This window comes from Staurois parvus, unplaced genomic scaffold (genome assembly GCF_062004578.1).
Source record: "Staurois parvus isolate SC_StPar_1 unplaced genomic scaffold, SC_StPar_1.0 ptg000454l, whole genome shotgun sequence".
Classification (NCBI taxonomy): Eukaryota; Metazoa; Chordata; class Amphibia; order Anura; family Ranidae; genus Staurois; species Staurois parvus.
In genome coordinates this window covers 8,697,215-8,714,285 of record NW_028318250.1, presented here as the reverse complement: position 1 = coordinate 8,714,285, position 17,071 = coordinate 8,697,215, and the positions used below count along the sequence as shown (strand labels likewise).

Below are 17,071 nucleotides of genomic sequence, written 5' to 3'. Positions count from 1 at the left end.
AAAACACAAGAAAAAAAAAAAAAAAAAAAAAGAGTCCAGGCTTGGTAGAAATTCAGCAATCGAAGATGAAGGCAGTGAGGATATTTTAATTTTTTTTTTTACTTGTGATTCTTGTATGGAGACTGGACCAATCCCAGTCTTGGAGAAAAACTTGACAAAGACATTTTTTTAAAATAACTTTTTAATCGTGAGAAAAATGAATAACAAAGGTGAGTTATTATACAAAAAATGGAATATTAATTTCATATATTTTAATTTAGAAAGGTGAAGTGTGGCATAAATAAACATTTAAACTATGTCCTTCCATCAGGCAAGGATGGGAGCCTCAGCATATTGCATGTCATAAAATATTGCATCAATTTAATTGTTAAAAAAAAAAAATACACGCATGTTGTTCCAGCAAATACAACTTCTATATTATTTTATGCATAATAAGTGTACATTCACCTGTAAATGGGCTTTTAGGAACAAATGCAGAAATATCCAAATTTGTCATCTATGCATCTCTTTATCTTAGTGTATTTTTGCATATTCAGAAGGGAAACAAAACATTGAAAGAAACCACTTTTAATAAGAATGAGAGTAGGATATTATTCCCAGATTATCATATCATTTTACTGTAAAATCCAGAGATACATACAACCATTTTTGTTGTTTTAATTAGGAAACCTGTTGTTTGTAGCAGCTGCCATCATTTGTTTATTGCTCTTTGACAAATAAGAAACTGAACCAGACATATTTCAGTTTATGATTAAACAGTTCTGTTCCCACAAGCATTGTTGTAACATCTTCAGTATGGCTTTAGTATATGTCTATTCCCAAACCATCAGCACTTTACTGAAAGGGATGATCACATGGGAGCATGAATCACTGAAAAAAAGACACATGACAAGAAATTAGATTGTGTTCCTCTATAGAATAGCATTTACTTATTCATCAATATACTTTTCCTTCATGTAAATGTTCACACTCAGTGGCCAAGTATTGGATAAGGTTTCTTGATAAAATAAAATGATATAGGGTAGCACTGCAAAACAGATGCAGTAGTGATGTCACCCTCTGTGCTACTGCTAATATGAACAATGTATTCACCCAAGTGAAAGTACAAAATAGAAATTTTGTATACAAATGAACTAAATGATGAAAAGTAAATCAATAGCAACTTATAACATGTACATACATATCATTATTACTTTCACTATTGTGAATCATCCATTAATCAATTGAAATCGCAATTTTAAAAAATACACTTAACCTCCTTAGCGGTATTCCCGAGTGTAGCTCGGGGTAAAATTTGAGTACCAAGAGCGGTAACCCCGAGCTACACTCGGGCTTACCATGAGGCGTTGCTCAGGGAGTCCCTGCAGCGCTTACCTTGTCCTTCGCTCCCGCGATGTGTCCCCTGCAGCGTCCCGGCCATCTCCTCCGGCCGATGCCGGCATCCGTGTTCCGGTCCCTGTGACGTCGGGACGTACGGGCGCCGGAACCGGCGGCAAATTTTAAATTTCTTTTTTTTAAAAATTATTATTATATAGTAAAACATTGCTGTTTCAATGCATTTCACATATATTTTGTCCCTACTGCTTTGTCCTGTGCCCTGCCTGCATTTTGACCGTTCTTTCTGCCTGGAAACTTAGAAAAGTCCATGGCGTCCAAAAAGCGTCCCTTTATGTCAAAAGCGGTTTTAGACCAGCTAGAGATCAGCGATAGTAAATCAGAACCACTTGCAGAATTGAGTGATAATGATTTGTGGGGAAATTCGTCATCAGACACTGAAAACGATTTTGCGACTTTGCTCAGCGATGTGCGAATTTGCCTCTGTATTTCAAATTTCAGTGTTTTTGGTTTGATTATATTATTGAATTAAATTTATTATTATTATATTATTATTTTTTATGATTATTAATTAAATTATAATTTATGATTTTGTGTTTCAAGTTTTATCATATCCGGAATGTTTACTAGACTCTTGTTCGGACAGATTTCAGTGAGTTATTCCTAAAAATTACAGCCTACAATAAAAAACTACATATTTCCATGCAAAAAAATGGTACCGCTTTCAGCACAAAAAATTGGAAAGAATCATACCGCCAGGGAGGTTAAACAATACTAGAGGGATAACTCTTTCCCATATATATGTGCAATCCAAACAAAAAAATGCTATACAATTAAATAACACAATAATGGTGGAAACCCCCAGTAGGTGTAATGGGCAATCAAAGTAATCTATACGTGGTAATAATAAAGCAAGATTCACTTAAAAGATAATACATTATACATTTACCACTAAAATCATATGCTTTTGTATATATCCACATGCTGTGGGTGTACTTTACATGGATCTGAATAGGAGTTCCAAGATGGCGCCCACGCCATCTTGGGACTCCTATTCAGATCCATTTAATTTTAGTGGTAAATGTAAATGGGATTTGTAACTTTTTTACCATTTGAGTTATTAAACTTTAATACACTATGGGAGCATCTTTTATTCTCTCTTTTTTGGCCATATGAGGAGCAATTACTTCCAAGACCACTTTGAGGAGGCTACGTGCGGGACCTTGCCCAACAGTGAGGGAAACTGACACAGCGGTGGACCTTACATCCGTTGGAGAGGGTCCTGGTTCCAGACCGATGGTGTTTGTTACCAAAGGCGTTTGACCCTGTAGGGTTACCGCATGGAGGTGAGGGGCCATTGCACCAAGTGTGGGATTCACAGTATCCTGTTTCATATTCTCATTGATTACAGGACTATAGAACACCTCCATCATTTGGAATGTTCTGGAGTTTTTCAGATAATTGGACATTTATTTCATGTTTGCGATTATTATTTAGGATACTTTACCATTTCATGGTTTTGGACTTTTTAGTTCATGTTGGTTGGTGGTTTATCCACTGAGGATTTATGAATGGGGTTTAAAGGATAGTGTGAGGCACTTTTGGTGTCACAAATTCTCATATTATTATAGAACCCCCATTTGGGGTCACGCATCACTTCATTATTTATAGGCAATACAGCCTATTTTTCCTGTTCACTTTAGTGTTTTGGCACACATTTGCACTTATCCCTGGTAGGGGGGTCACATATTTATTTAGTGTTTGTTTGTTTGTTTGTTGTTCACAGACGATTAGCCTGTATTCCTCTTCCTTTTTCACGTTTACCACAATTTCGGGTTTCACGGATTCACTTCGCTTTACATCCCCCATTGGGATCACTGTTATTTTCTTTATACACTAGTTGATCTTGGGCATGTAGGATATACATGCGTTTGTGTCACTCTATTTCATTTATATACTGGTACTGTTTTATATGGTTCTATATTCATTATCACGCCACGTATCGTGGGTATGCATATATACATTTTTATTTTATTTTTTTTTCATTTATTTGCTCAGGCTAATTCTAGCCCAATAAGGGGAAGTGTTGGTGTTTTTTCTTTTTTGTCTTTTTTTCGGGGTTTATTGGTTGTAGTTTCACATATTTCATTTATATACTGGTACTGTTGTATATGGTTCTATATTCATTATCACTCCACGTATTGTGTGTATGCATATATACATTTTTATTTTATTTTTTTTTTCATTTATTTGCTCTGGCTAATTCTAGCCCAATAAGGGGAAGTGTTGTTTTTTCTTTTTTGTCTTTTTTTCGGGGTTTATTGGTTGTAGTTTCACATATTTCATTTATATACTGGTACTGTTTTATATGGTTCTATATTCATTATCACTCCACGTATCGTGGGTATGCATATATACATTTTTATTTTATTTTTTTTTTCATTTATTTGCTCTGGCTAATTCTAGCCCAATAAGGGGAAGTGTTGTTGTTTTTTCTTTTTTGTCTTTTTTTCGGGGTTTATTGGTTGTAGTTTCACATATTTCATGTATATACTGGTACTGTTTTATATGGTTCTATATTCATTATCACTCCACGTATTGTGTGTATGCATATATACATTTTTATTTTATTTTGTTTTCATTTATTTGCTCTGGCTAATTCTAGCCCAATAAGGGGAAGTGTTGTTGTTTTTTCTTTTTTGTCTTTTTTTCGGGGTTTATTGGTTGTAGTTTCACATATGCTGTTCATTTAGTCACATAGATACTCAGGTATTCTTTTCATAGGGGGGTTTATTGTTCACTATTTATATTCACATTGTGATTTATTATTATATAGTGCATTTACTAGCGCAGCACCGCATTATTACACATTACCGTGATAGTCACTGGGAAGAATGCTCCTAACATTTGTGGTCATTGGGAGGAATCCCACCAATAAAGATAGCTAAAAAGATGATTTTTGACAGTGGTTACTTATCATTGCTTAAGTAACCTCTGGAGGAAGCGCATCCGGAAGTGTCAAGATTCTGCATTTGTTTTAAAGGGATATTGTTCTAAAGAATATATGAGTCATATTTTTTGCAATAAAGTACTCTGATTTTAATTGATTACATTATGGAAGTGTGTTTGTTTTAACCGGTCTGAGCTGAGCTGTGGTGGAGTGGGTAATGCCCAGGAGAGTCCTGATCTTGGTCACAAGAGTGGAGGTGTGGATCTGAGGGTTCTTGATTTCATTTTGAAGGAGTAAAATCATGTGGGATACTAGAACATCTTGTTACTTGTTTGCAGAGAGCTGCCGCTGACTCACTTTATACACAAAGGTGTGAAATAATTCTGGCGAGCCTCCCTTTTACTCATAGTGTATGAATTTGATTTGAAGTGATGGTAGCCTAATTTTGGAAAGCATTATTGATTCACTTATTTCAAAAAGGTGGTCATTTATATCCGACGAGCCTTGTTTATATGAAAGGATTGATTTACTGAAATTGGAGAGTGCAAAGTCTGATGTAGCTCTGCATAGAAACCAGTCAGCTACCAGGTTTTATTGTTAAAGCTTAACTGAACAAGCTAGAAGCTGATTAGCTACCATGCACAGCTGCACCATATGTTGCACGCTCCAGTTTTAGTAAATCAACCCTTGAATGTATGAATGTTTAATGAGATTAATATTATTATATTATTTGAGTACCAACATCCTATACTATAGAATTTTTATATTTTAATGCTCGTCCTGAGAACTTCTGGAGAAGAGGCATATTCTGATCTCACTGGATGAAGTGGAGAGTGGGGAGGTCCTTAAATACATGTAGAGAATCTCTGGTGGGACACCATTGATCGCGTACTCTTACTTGTGGGCAATGCTTATAAGACTCGATTATGATAACGAGTTAGTGATATCTGGTGAGCCTTTTACCTTAACATCATATAGGGGACATTATACTGTACCTCATGGGCAGCTGTTTATAGTATAATTATATGAGTATGATACTGTAAGGGTATAGCATCCAATGTTTCTGAAATATACTGTACTATTTAGATGTATTTCTTCTAATGTTGGTCCTGAGTCGAGGAATAATGAGTGGCATCCATGTCACTGAGAATTACAGGACAGAAGTGATGCGGTGGACGCTACTTAAAGCCTATCCCATTTCTGGGGGAAGAGGTGCACCTGGAGGTCTGTTTAAAGCAGGAGCTCCACTCAAAAGTAAAAAGCTCCTCTTATTTGCCTCCCCCCCCTCCACTGCCATATTTGGCACCTTTTGGGGGGGAGTGGGTACCTGGTTTTGACAGGTACCTGCTCCCACTTCTGGCTCAGTTCGCCATGGTGAAGTGACCCGGAAGTTCGGCCCCCTCCTTGCTCCCACAGTCTCCTGGGAACCTGCACAGGTCCCAGGAGACTGCCGGACCAATTAGGAGGCACGGCGCAACTCACGCTTGCGCAGTAGGCACCAGTCTGTGAAGCCGCAAGCTGTCACAGCCTGGTGCCCACACAAGAGATGCCAGCACCGTGGAGGACAGAAGGAGAGAAGGGACTGTGCAGGTGAGTACACCACTGGAACCCAGGACAGGTAAGTGTGTGTTTATTAAAAGTCAGCAGCTACAGTTTTTGTAGTTGTTGACTTTTAATAAACACAAAAACGGCTGGAACTCCACTTTAATCATACCCTATTGAGAAAGTGCTGCTTGACTCATTTAATTGTAAAGGGTCAAGATACTTTGGTACACCTTTTCCTTGTTCTCCAAAGAACACAGAGCACAGTGATGGAATATTCTAGGAGTTGAAGAAATAGTGTGTTTCAAAGACAATTTGTAATTTTATATATCACAGATGTCACTATTATCACCTTTGTCTAACTGTGGTATATATGTGCTTAACATCTGGAGGAACCCTAGGGTTCTACAGAACCCTGGTTGAGAAAGGCTGCTCTAGAGATTACAGGTAATGATGTGAAAAACAAACATCCTATGAGCAAGTTTAATGGGGAAAAAACACCTTCATTGCTAAGATCACTGGTGTATGACCAAGCTATTTTAAGATGGCAGGAGGTCCACAACCTGTGGAATAAACCTTTCCAGTAGTGGTGTGCAAAAGGGTATTTCCAACTGTGCAACATGACAAACCCAGAAGACTGGGGCACTTACTTAAAATGGGAATATGCTACCAGGGACATGAGATCACACCATCTGCATAACTGAAGACTGAATAATATTTCTTCAGTATCCAGATGACAGGGTTAGAATTTAATGTACACAGCAGTGGCGTAACTAGAACCTTCAGGGCTCTAGCACAAGAAACCATGAAGGTCCCCCTTGACCCCCGACCAGGGCACTTCATTTTGAGCCCAGTGGCGGAATGCCAGGACCTAGTCGCAAGTGCGACCTTTGTGACCCTGGTAGTTCCGCCACTGGTGTTAGTAATTTTTTTTTTTTTAAATATAATTTTTTTCCATTTTTTTTTTTTAGGAGCCCCGTTGGGGGACATAGGTGAGATCAGTGATCTAAAAAGGAAGAAAGGAAAGAAAAGGAAAAAAAAGGAAAGAAAAGAAATAAGGAAGGAAGGGAGTCCCTCTTACAATACAGTATTCACTGGGAGGCATGAGAGAAAAGAAAGAGAGGAGACTTCACTCACAGTAAATTGGCAGACTGCGCCTTTCCTCTTTTGCCTGGGCTTCAAACTTCCTGCCCACGTAGTGTGCGTGGGGCAAACACAGGAGCAGAGGGAGGGGCTGGAGGCGGAGAAGCAGCTGTCTCTCCTCTCCCGTCCATGTGGGGGGGGGGGACTGTCAGCGCAAAGCAGAAGCAGTTCTTTCTCCGCTCCCATCTGTGGGGTGGGGCGGGGGAGAACTGTCAGCACTAACTCTCTCATCTCAGGTGCAGCCAAAAGAAGCTAGATTGGAGGAGCAGCAGCAAATGGAGGAATCCATCTCTTCATGTTCCTCCTGCAGCAGCTGAATGCTTGCTTCTCTTCACCCACAGGTATACTGCGGCTGCAGGAGGAACATGGAGAGATTGATTCCACTATATTCAGTCCCCTCTGCTGCTCCTCCCATCAAGGCATACAGAGGGCCACACAGGCCCCCTGCAGCATGTGGCCGGGTTGCAATTGCAACCACTGCGACTCCGGTAGCTACGTCCCTGGTACACAGCATAAATCCATTGATCACTCCTGTCTTATCTTAATGGTTCTGCCTCCTGGCATAATGTGTTTCATTTTTTTTTCATGGGGCATATACTGTAGTTCCCTGACCATCCTATGAATGCTACAGCATGCTTGAGTAATGATGATGGTTACTTGCACTGATTTCTGGGTAACAAGATAGGTATACTTAAAGAATTCCAAGTATAGATATGTTTACATAGTTACGTTGGTCCAACTATACTCCAGTGATCTCCACCCTACCTGTTACATTACCCTTTTTATATACATTTTCATTGTGTACTCATTTATAATGTTAGCATAACATTTATCTGAAAATAACTTTGCGAATTTCCATGAGATACAGTGCCATAGACATACGCCCATAGACACTTAACCTTTACGGATTTAAAGGTTTTTTTTTTCAACACAAAGAACTAGAACATAAGTCATACCAGCATAAGACAAGGTAAAACATTTCTCAGATTATGAAAGCATGCTTAGTAAATTGATAAATGTTATAGAAAGGCACCACTGTCAGTTTAGAGAAATGATTCATACAGAGGTCAGTCTACACTGTACTTTCTGGCATGCAGCCTGTTCACTCTCCCTTTGTCCCAGCAAGAAAGCTCAGTGGGGTTTATTTATTAAATCTGGAGAATGCAAAATCAGGCTCACTTGTGCATAGAAACCAAACAGCTTCTAACTTCAGCTTGTTCAATTAAGCTTTGGCAATATAACATGGAAGCTGATTGGTTTCCTGCAGAAGCGAGCCTGATTTTTCACTCTCAGGCAGAACGCATAAACATGCATACACCTAAATATTTTTAAAAAATTTTAGACTTATAACTTTCTGCAAACACACTAAAATCAATATTTTCTGGTCTACACTACATAACTTTCACATAGACACAAACAGATTGAAAAGGACACAGACATGCCTCCACTTACATGCTATTGGGTGTTCATTAAATCACTCATTTCTCTGCAATAAACCATGTGGTTTGTTTTACCTGCCAAATGTTTTACCTGCACATGCACAGCTTAGTGTACATTTCTGTTGTGCTGATGTGAGTGGGATTGATATCACCATGGCCTTGCCACCCAATCAGGAAAGAGTCTGAAGACCGGAGAGGATGTCAGCGCCCATGACTGATCAGAGGACTGACAGAGCTGCAGTGCTGAAGGGATCTCTAGCCACATAAGTCTGCCATCATGTTCTAATATGTTGTGCATAGTACCACATCATTGCTAAAAACTCCAGGTGTCCAGCTAATTTTTTTGTGAAGATTTAAATTGATATTAAAGACAAGTTTTTTTAATAACAAGCATGTGATACTTACCAGCTCTGTGCAGTGGTTTTGCACAGAGCATCCCCGATACTGCTCTTCTCGGGTCCCCCACACTCCTGGCCCCTCCCTCCTGCCAAGTGCCCCCAGAGGAAACAGCTTTCTCTAGGGACACCCAAGCAGGCTCACTCCTGAGCCTCTGCTCTGCGTGTCCATTCACACACAGAGTTGTGGATTGGCCCTGTCCCCTCTCTCTCCTCATTGGCTCACTGACTGTGATTGACAGCAGCAGATGCCAATGGCTTCTGCTGCTGTCTCAGCCAATGAGGAGGGAGAGTCCCTGGAGAGTTGAGGCTCTTGTGCACATTGCTAGATCGTGATGGGGCTCATATAATTATTGGGGGGCTGGGGCACCTGCTGCACACAGGTTTTTTACCTTCATGCATTTTATGCATGAATGTAAAAAAACCTTGAGCCTTTAAAACCACTTTATTTTCACTTTAAATATTATTAACTAAAATAGCCATTTGAGGAGGGCAGAGGGATGGTCCCTCCAAATGAGGAAAAGTCTGCATATCACAATTTACTTCTAATTCAGCAAGAATCCAAAGCATATTTCAATGCTAACTACTCTTTCTGTGTATGTTGATGATGCAGAGATCACTGAAACCCATAGCAATCATGCAGAAGCTTTCACTCATCCAACTACAGAAGCTTTCACTCATCCAACTACAATGAATGAAAATGTGATTGGTCATTGTTTACATTGCTTTTCAATAATGCTGTGTGAGATTTCATATGAAATTCAGATATATCCCTGAAAGGCTCATATGAACTTTGTTTTATATTTTGGTTCATTGCCCATAGCTGGTAATAAATTGTACACTTAAACACAGGTCAAGGTTTTAATTATGCAATATAATATTTTTTATAACATCCACTCTTCACACTTTCATTTTAATTTGTGTTTTCAATTCATGTACTATTTCAACATAATGTATAGTCAAAGTTGGCTAGTAGTGCCATGTTTTATTGGTTTTATATAGCAGGGAACCTCTGCCAGGTTTTTATTGCTATGCATGTCCTTGATGAGTTTTATGCCTTGTTACTGTTCTAGTAGAGGGATATGTTACCTATTCCACTGGCTATGTTCCAGTTAGACAGATTCTGCTTGCTACAAGGGCAGGTGTACAGTATGCTGCCTCTGGGAACCAATCAAAATTTTTGTTTCATTCTCAGACCTGGACTTCAAAAATTACAATTGAAAGGCAATTTGTTGACATTTTTCCTATAGAATACTTTTCATATATCAGCTCTTTTCCAGCCCCAAGACAACAGAATAGGTGTGGAGAGATCTCACCAACAGTATGCAGACAGAAATAAAAACCTATATAAATGAAAAATAGGGCAAACAACACTGGGGTATGCACTGGCTTTCCACTCCAGTTGGTTGCATAGAAACACTTGGGAGAGACATTGGGTTAAACTGTCGAAAAGGTGAGAGGACCTGAGAGGTCCCTAAAAGCAAGTCCAAACAGTAGCAGGTGGAATATATGTGATTAAGAGGTATACACTAGTGCTCTGAGTAGCACAGATACATGTGAGTGCAAAGATGTTTGGCTTTTAATAAAGAGTTGTTTTTAAACAATGGGGTTGACATACTAAAGGCAAATAAACCATTCACTTTGCATGGGAATTTTCCTTTAGCTTAGTAAATATGGTGGAATTTACTTTGCAAAAAATACAAAAGGAAAACTTAATAGTATTTTTGATTGCACATGATTGTATGATAGGAGTAAGTAGAGCTTCACCTTGTTCTCTAAGCTAAGGGACAATTCCCTTGGAAAGTGAACAGCCTATTTGCCTTTACTAAATGAACTCTAGAGTCACACACTAACTGAAGCCTTTTTATTCTATTTTCTTCTACCACACTGCTGATATGATTTCCTAGTTGTAGAGAAGGTGGAGTAGAGGATTACTAAGGTGAAAAGCTTTTTAGGCTTTAATTAACACAAAGGTCATTTACCTGTGGAGGGACACTTATGGGAGCTATGGTGTGGGGTATCATAACTAGGCATTTTGTTTTAGTACCTGTTCTTCGCGATCTGTGCATGTTTCCATTGGCACGTTCAAACCACACTGCACTTGTGATCTGCTGCCAGTGTTAATGTTAAGTTAACAACATCCCAAATGCAGGTCACAAATGCTATGGATTTGACTGCAGTGGATTGCATGGTATAGAAGTACCATGTGATCCAGTGGCAGTGCGCTGTTTTTTTTTTGTATAACAGATATACTTGTAGTAATATCAAGAATAATAATAATAACAATATTTTATATTAGAACAGAATAATTATTGCACTTTCCTGGGCCACATTGGAAGAAGAGGAACTGTCTTGGGCCACAAATAAAGTACACTAACAATAAGGATAACTGATGAGCAGAAAAAGTCAGGCAGATGAAATTAATGATCACTGATATAGATAATGTACCTATATGTGTAATAAAGCTTTATTTTATTTGTAATATTTTTTATTATAAAAGTAAAAGAGGCCAACTTAAAACGAATGTGATAAACGTATGCTTCAATATCTGGTTCGATAGATAGGTAATTCTAAATGAATTCTCAAGGTGCTCACCAGATATTTTCGTTCTAATTTTGACCTTCGTGTGATTCATCCTTTATAAATAGTTGTTTACAAATATAGGTGCTGCCGAAAACTGATGACATGAATAAGGCATGATTGTGAAGAGTGGGAGATTTTTCTTTGGGAAGATAAACATATAAACGTTCAGTAAGAGACACTGCCAAACTTTCTTCAGCTGCATGTGTTCTCTAAGTGTAAAGACATTTAAAAAAAAAAAAAAAATTCCCCCCCAAAATTAAAATTTTTAAGTTTACAATTTTGCATTGATAGCCACCTTCGGATGCATGCAGTGCATGGGCCGCAGATTGGAAACCCTTGCTCTATAAATGGATTTAAAAGTTTTGAGACAATACATTTTTTTCTGGTTTTATCAAATAAAACATCACAGGAGAACAGTGTATATTGTAGATTGCATGGCAACATACAAATAGTTTTTATTGCAATATGCAAGTTGTATCGCATGGTTATATCAGCAATAAATGTAGGCTTTGTAGTTAATTGCCCCTAGCAGCCAAACAATCTGACAGAAGGCTACGTATATCTAACTCGCTCAACACAAAAAGTATATAAAGTAAATAAACATATTAACACAAAAGATAGAGAAGAAAAGAGAAAATACAATAGAGGTCTCCACCATAGTGTACATGGTGAAATGATAAAGATATACAGCATGTGGTGAGCAGGTATATACTATCGCGGTCTGTTAGTGTTGACCCAGTGTGACCACCCACAGAAATGTGCAGCATGTTCCTGTGCAATTCCTGGTGTGAACTGATGTAATTTCTTTTCAACACACAGTACATAATTGTTTCAATATTGGGTAGAGTTATTTGGAACAAAGTACATACATTTATTTGTGCATTTCATATAATTGTATTTAGGAAAACATGGATTGCCCTTAGATGTTTTGTGTCAAAAATGAACCTGACAGAGGTTCTAACTTTCATGTTGTATCCAAAAACTGAAAGTAAAGTTTTGGCTAAAATTCAACTTTACATTATATAACAAGGTAAGGCTATACTTCAACAATGGGCCCTGATGGTATTCATTCCAGAGTTCTAAGAGAACTTCGAGGTATAGTTGGACCATTAACTGATCTTTTTAATCAATCTCTTCTAACATGAGAAGTTCTCCATGACTGGAGGACAGCTAATATTCTACCTATCCACAAGGGGAGCAAAGTGGAAGCTGGAAATTACAGGCCAGTGAGTTTACCATTGGTTGTAGTCAAGTTAATGGAATCACTCCTGAAAAGAAGGATCATTGACCACTTAAAAACACACATCTTGCTGGATCCAAAGCAGCATGGCTTTACCGAGGGCAGATTATGTCAGACTAACCTGATTAAATTTTTTTACTATATTACCATTGTTTTGGACCAGGGCGGTGCTGTGAACATAACATATCTTGATTTTAGCAAGGCATTTGATATAGTTCCACATAATGATCTAATACAAAAGTTGTACAAGCTAGGACTTAGCCCTTGGGTGGTTCAGTGGATATGCAGTTGGCTAAAGGCTAGATACCAGAGTGTGGTTGTAAATGTGGGTCACTTGGAACAGAGATCAGTCACTAGTGGTGTACCACAAGGCTCTGTACTAGGTCCTGTTCTATTTAATCTATATGTAAGTGATATAACTAAAGGTTTGTTGGGTAAGGTATGTATTTTTGCTGATGACACAAGGTGTGTAATAGGGTTGATATTCCTTGAGGTGTCTGTAACATGGAACATGATTTGGCATTGCTAGAAGATTGGTCAAAAAAGTGGAAATTGCAGTTTGAGGTTTCGAAATGTAAAATAATGCACCTAGGGAAAAAGAATCCCTTGAGAGAGTACAACATTGGGGGTACAGTGTTGGTCAGCACTTCAGAGGAAAAGGACTTGGGGGTACTTATTTCAGATGATTGCAAAATGAGCAAACAGTGTGGCCAGGCAGTGAGGGAAAACAAATAGGATGCACCACTAGAGAGATCACCAGAAGGAGGCCCTGATTCCCCTATATAGATCTTTAGTTAGACCTCATTTAGAATACTGTGTCCAGTTCTGAAGACCTCACTTACAAAAAGATATTGATGAGATAGAACGAGTCCAGAGACGGGTAACAAAAATGGTGAAAGGTCTGGGGATAAAACATATCAAGAGCGACTTCAAGAACTTAACATGTACAGTCTGGAGGAAAGAAAGGAAAGGGGAGACATGATTGAAAACCTTTAAATACATCAAGGGGATGAATAAGGTTCAGGAGGGCAGTATTTTCAACACAAAACCAAAATCAAGAACACGGGGTCATGACCTTAAACTAACTGGAGGAAAGTTCAAGTCTAATCTCAGAAAGTATTATTTTACTGAAAGAGTAGTTGATGCTTGGAATACACTTCCAGCAGAGGTAGTGAGACAGTAAATAGCTTCAAAGAAGTCTGAGACAAGCATAGATCCATACTCAGACAAAATAGTTAAAACAAAAACCCCAAATAACCCCCCCCAAAAAAAAACAAAACAAAAAGAAACAGTAGAATTGATGGACCACTTAATCTTTTTCTGCTGTCACTTTTCTGTTTCTTACCAGATACACTTTTTTAAACTAATAGTGGCTTTGTCACCTTAACAGAAGAAAAAAAAAATCTACTGACAGATATAACATACAGGTGTTTACATTTTCCTGCATATACCTGAAGCAGCCTTCAATACCTCCTTTTGCCTGAATTTCATAAAATGTGCCCATCAGCATGCCCCTTATTTATGTTAAGGGGCACTCTGAAAGGCACATTTTATGTTAAGGAGCACTCTGATGGGCATCTTTTATGTTAAGGGGGCACAAATGGGCATATACTGTGGAAAGGGGCACTCTGATGGGCACATGTGATGAAAAGGGGCAGTCTGATTGGCACATCTGATGGAAAGGGGCAGTCTGATAGGGAAATATGATGGAAAGGGGTACTTTGAGTGTAAGGGGGCACTCTGACAGGAATACCTGATGTAAAGGGGCACTCTGATGGGGACAACTGATGTAAAGGAGCACTCTGATGGGCACATCTGATGTGATGAGAATACATGATGTAAAATTGCACCTAATGTAAGGAGGTCCACTGATGGGCACACCCTATTCGGACCTTGGCCAGAAGAAAAGTTTAGTGACCAGACCTTCTTGAATTTTAATTCAATACCCCTGATCTAGTGGCTCACATATCACAGTATCTGTGAATTCAAACTAATGGTGCTTATTCATTCATAATAATGTGAGACATCCCATTCATAATTCAACCCCAAAGGATTTCTAGTACCCACATAAAAAAAAAAAAAATTATCGTTCACATAATATCCTACATTTATCAACGCACACACCCCCCCACACCCCTCCTTTTAGAGACCACAATTTTTTTCCATTCCCTGTATAAATAAAGCTGAGGTATCGCCGGCATAACACTCATTAAAATGAAGAGCTATATTAGTTAAATGTTTCTTCTCTAGATCATACAGGTGAGCATGCAAGCAATGCAGTCCTTCAAAATAGATATTGGACAGAACAGAGACCACATGTAATGACATAAACCAGATTCTTTGTATTACAATTAATAAAAGAAGACATTTTATAATCCTTGCCACTTCGTGAGGAATGCACCATATTCCCTCTGTACATGTGAACAACAGGGACATTTGCTTCCTCCACATTTAAAAGGTACCTCTAAATTGGTGCCAATGAGAGGATGTATTTCTCTTCCTGGAATACAGATTGGGAGACAAATACTTGGTGGGAGCTGTTCAAGAAACAACCCTGATACCTTTAGCTAATATACTGTATCTCTCAACACAAAATGTTAAAAGGGCACCGTCTTTTTATTTACTTTGCACCATGATCCACACCGATCACTGACTCTGTTCATTCATAACTGAGGCATGCGTTTATTACGCTTCAGTTTATGAATGGACAGGGAGCTCTGTACAGAGCTATTCCTGTCTATTCATTCTGTGCAGCTAAAGCTGCAAAGATGGAAATTGAGAGCTGTATCCTCAATCTCCTTTCTCTATCTCAAAGTTGGAACATCAGAGGTCTGTTTAGACCCATGCTATTTCACCAAAGCCCCCCAATGGGACACCTAAAAATATTGTAAAAAAAATTTTTTTAAATAAAAATGGTAAAATATAATAAAAAAAATAAAGTAACAGAAATAAAAAACTGCTGACACCAGTGGTCAGGGGTCAGGGGAGCCCTTTGTGCTTTCTTTCACTGGGGCCCTGAAGGTTCTAATTACACCACTGCCATGTTGGCTTTGTATACAAAATTTCAAAGCCAGGGTTACATTTTCCACAAGTGTTTGTAATAGAATAATAACTGCAACATGAAACAATTTACTCCATGGCAATTAGCTCCTAAACAATCAGTGTGTCTAACTCACAAATTACGCTGTGTAGGTGGTAGCACAGCATAGGTGTCAGAAAAGTCATCTCCTGGAGGACATGAAGGAGGACCACTTCTGGCTAAAATAATTATTTAAGGGCTACACTTGGAGCAATAGTGCTGCATTTAAGATGATGATGATTTAAAGAAAACGAGAGACATAAAAAGAGTGTCAGGACCTGGATATGGATTTTGTTGTGTCTGGCAATGTCTTTTCTTGCTGAGCCACCTGGAATGCTTGGACAATTCCCTGGACAATTCTTTAAATGATCCTGCCTTGAACCTTGTTTGTCTTCAACCCTCCTCTCCTCCCATGAACTTTATTAAAGCCATGCCTTTGCCCTGCTTGTTTGCCAGATTATTGTGCTCCCTCCAATCAATATCTCGATCTTGTCAGTCCTGCTGCCATCCGTATCTCTGCTACCACTTGTTACCAACCCTTGGCTTGTTCCTCAACTAAGCTTCCGCTTGATGCCAACCTGCAACCACTTGTTACTAGCCTGTGGCTTGTTTACTGACTACGCTTCTGCTTATCCCTATCTGCTACTGGACACCGGCTTGCTCGCCTCCTGGTGGACTGACCCTGAGGACGAACACACAGCTAAATTTATCGTCATCATCGAGAACTCTGATGAGCACCAGTTATTACTTAGACTCCACACCTCAGGTGAGCCTATGTCATCCGCCAGAGTGACCTGTTTCTGTACTTATCCAGTTGGTTGGTGGGTGCCTTGCTACTGCTATAGCTACTGGTCTCTGAGCCTGACTTCAAAACGTGACAAAGATTGAGAAACAGAAAGCAGTAGAAGTCCAAAAATGTAACAGATTAATTTGTTTCTTAAATTATCTATTGGCAGTTATCTACTGTTATCTCAGAATTACATTAACTGGGAATGCTCAATAATATCATTAACTGATTCACTTTACTATATTCAATAGTTAGGTTGGGCATGGACAATGGTATTGACTGGTAAAAGAAGGCAAGTTATAATAGATTCGATGATGTTAATAAAAATACAGGACTGAGCTGATTAAAGAGATATAATATTACTGTTTATGAGTGCAAAGTATTTGTAATGACAAATTACTGAAAACTATCCACTTCTTGGAAATCATAAGATAAAGTACAGTACACAATACAAAGTTCACCATTGCCTGGCCTTCTCCTCAGTTGGCATGTCAAAAGGCAACCCTTTCACAATGTATTTGAACTTTCTAAACATCAATATTTAAAGATTTGAGTTTTAGGAGTTTGTGGTTAAAATA

General features: G+C 38.6%; 1 protein-coding gene across 3 annotated transcripts in view; it reads right to left on the bottom strand.

Moving 5' to 3' along the window:
• Positions 1-333: 333 nt before the first annotated feature.
• Positions 334-17,071, bottom strand: part of LOC149453036 (uncharacterized) — a 105,269-nt gene continuing 88,531 nt past the window's right edge. For all 3 annotated transcript variants that reach the window (XM_089688765.1, XM_089688767.1, XM_089688766.1), the window contains one exon: positions 334-870. In XM_089688765.1, coding sequence (XP_089544891.1) covers positions 813-870 — 58 coding nt within the window. In that variant the 3' untranslated portion in view covers positions 334-812. The remainder of the gene's footprint in view (positions 871-17,071) is intronic.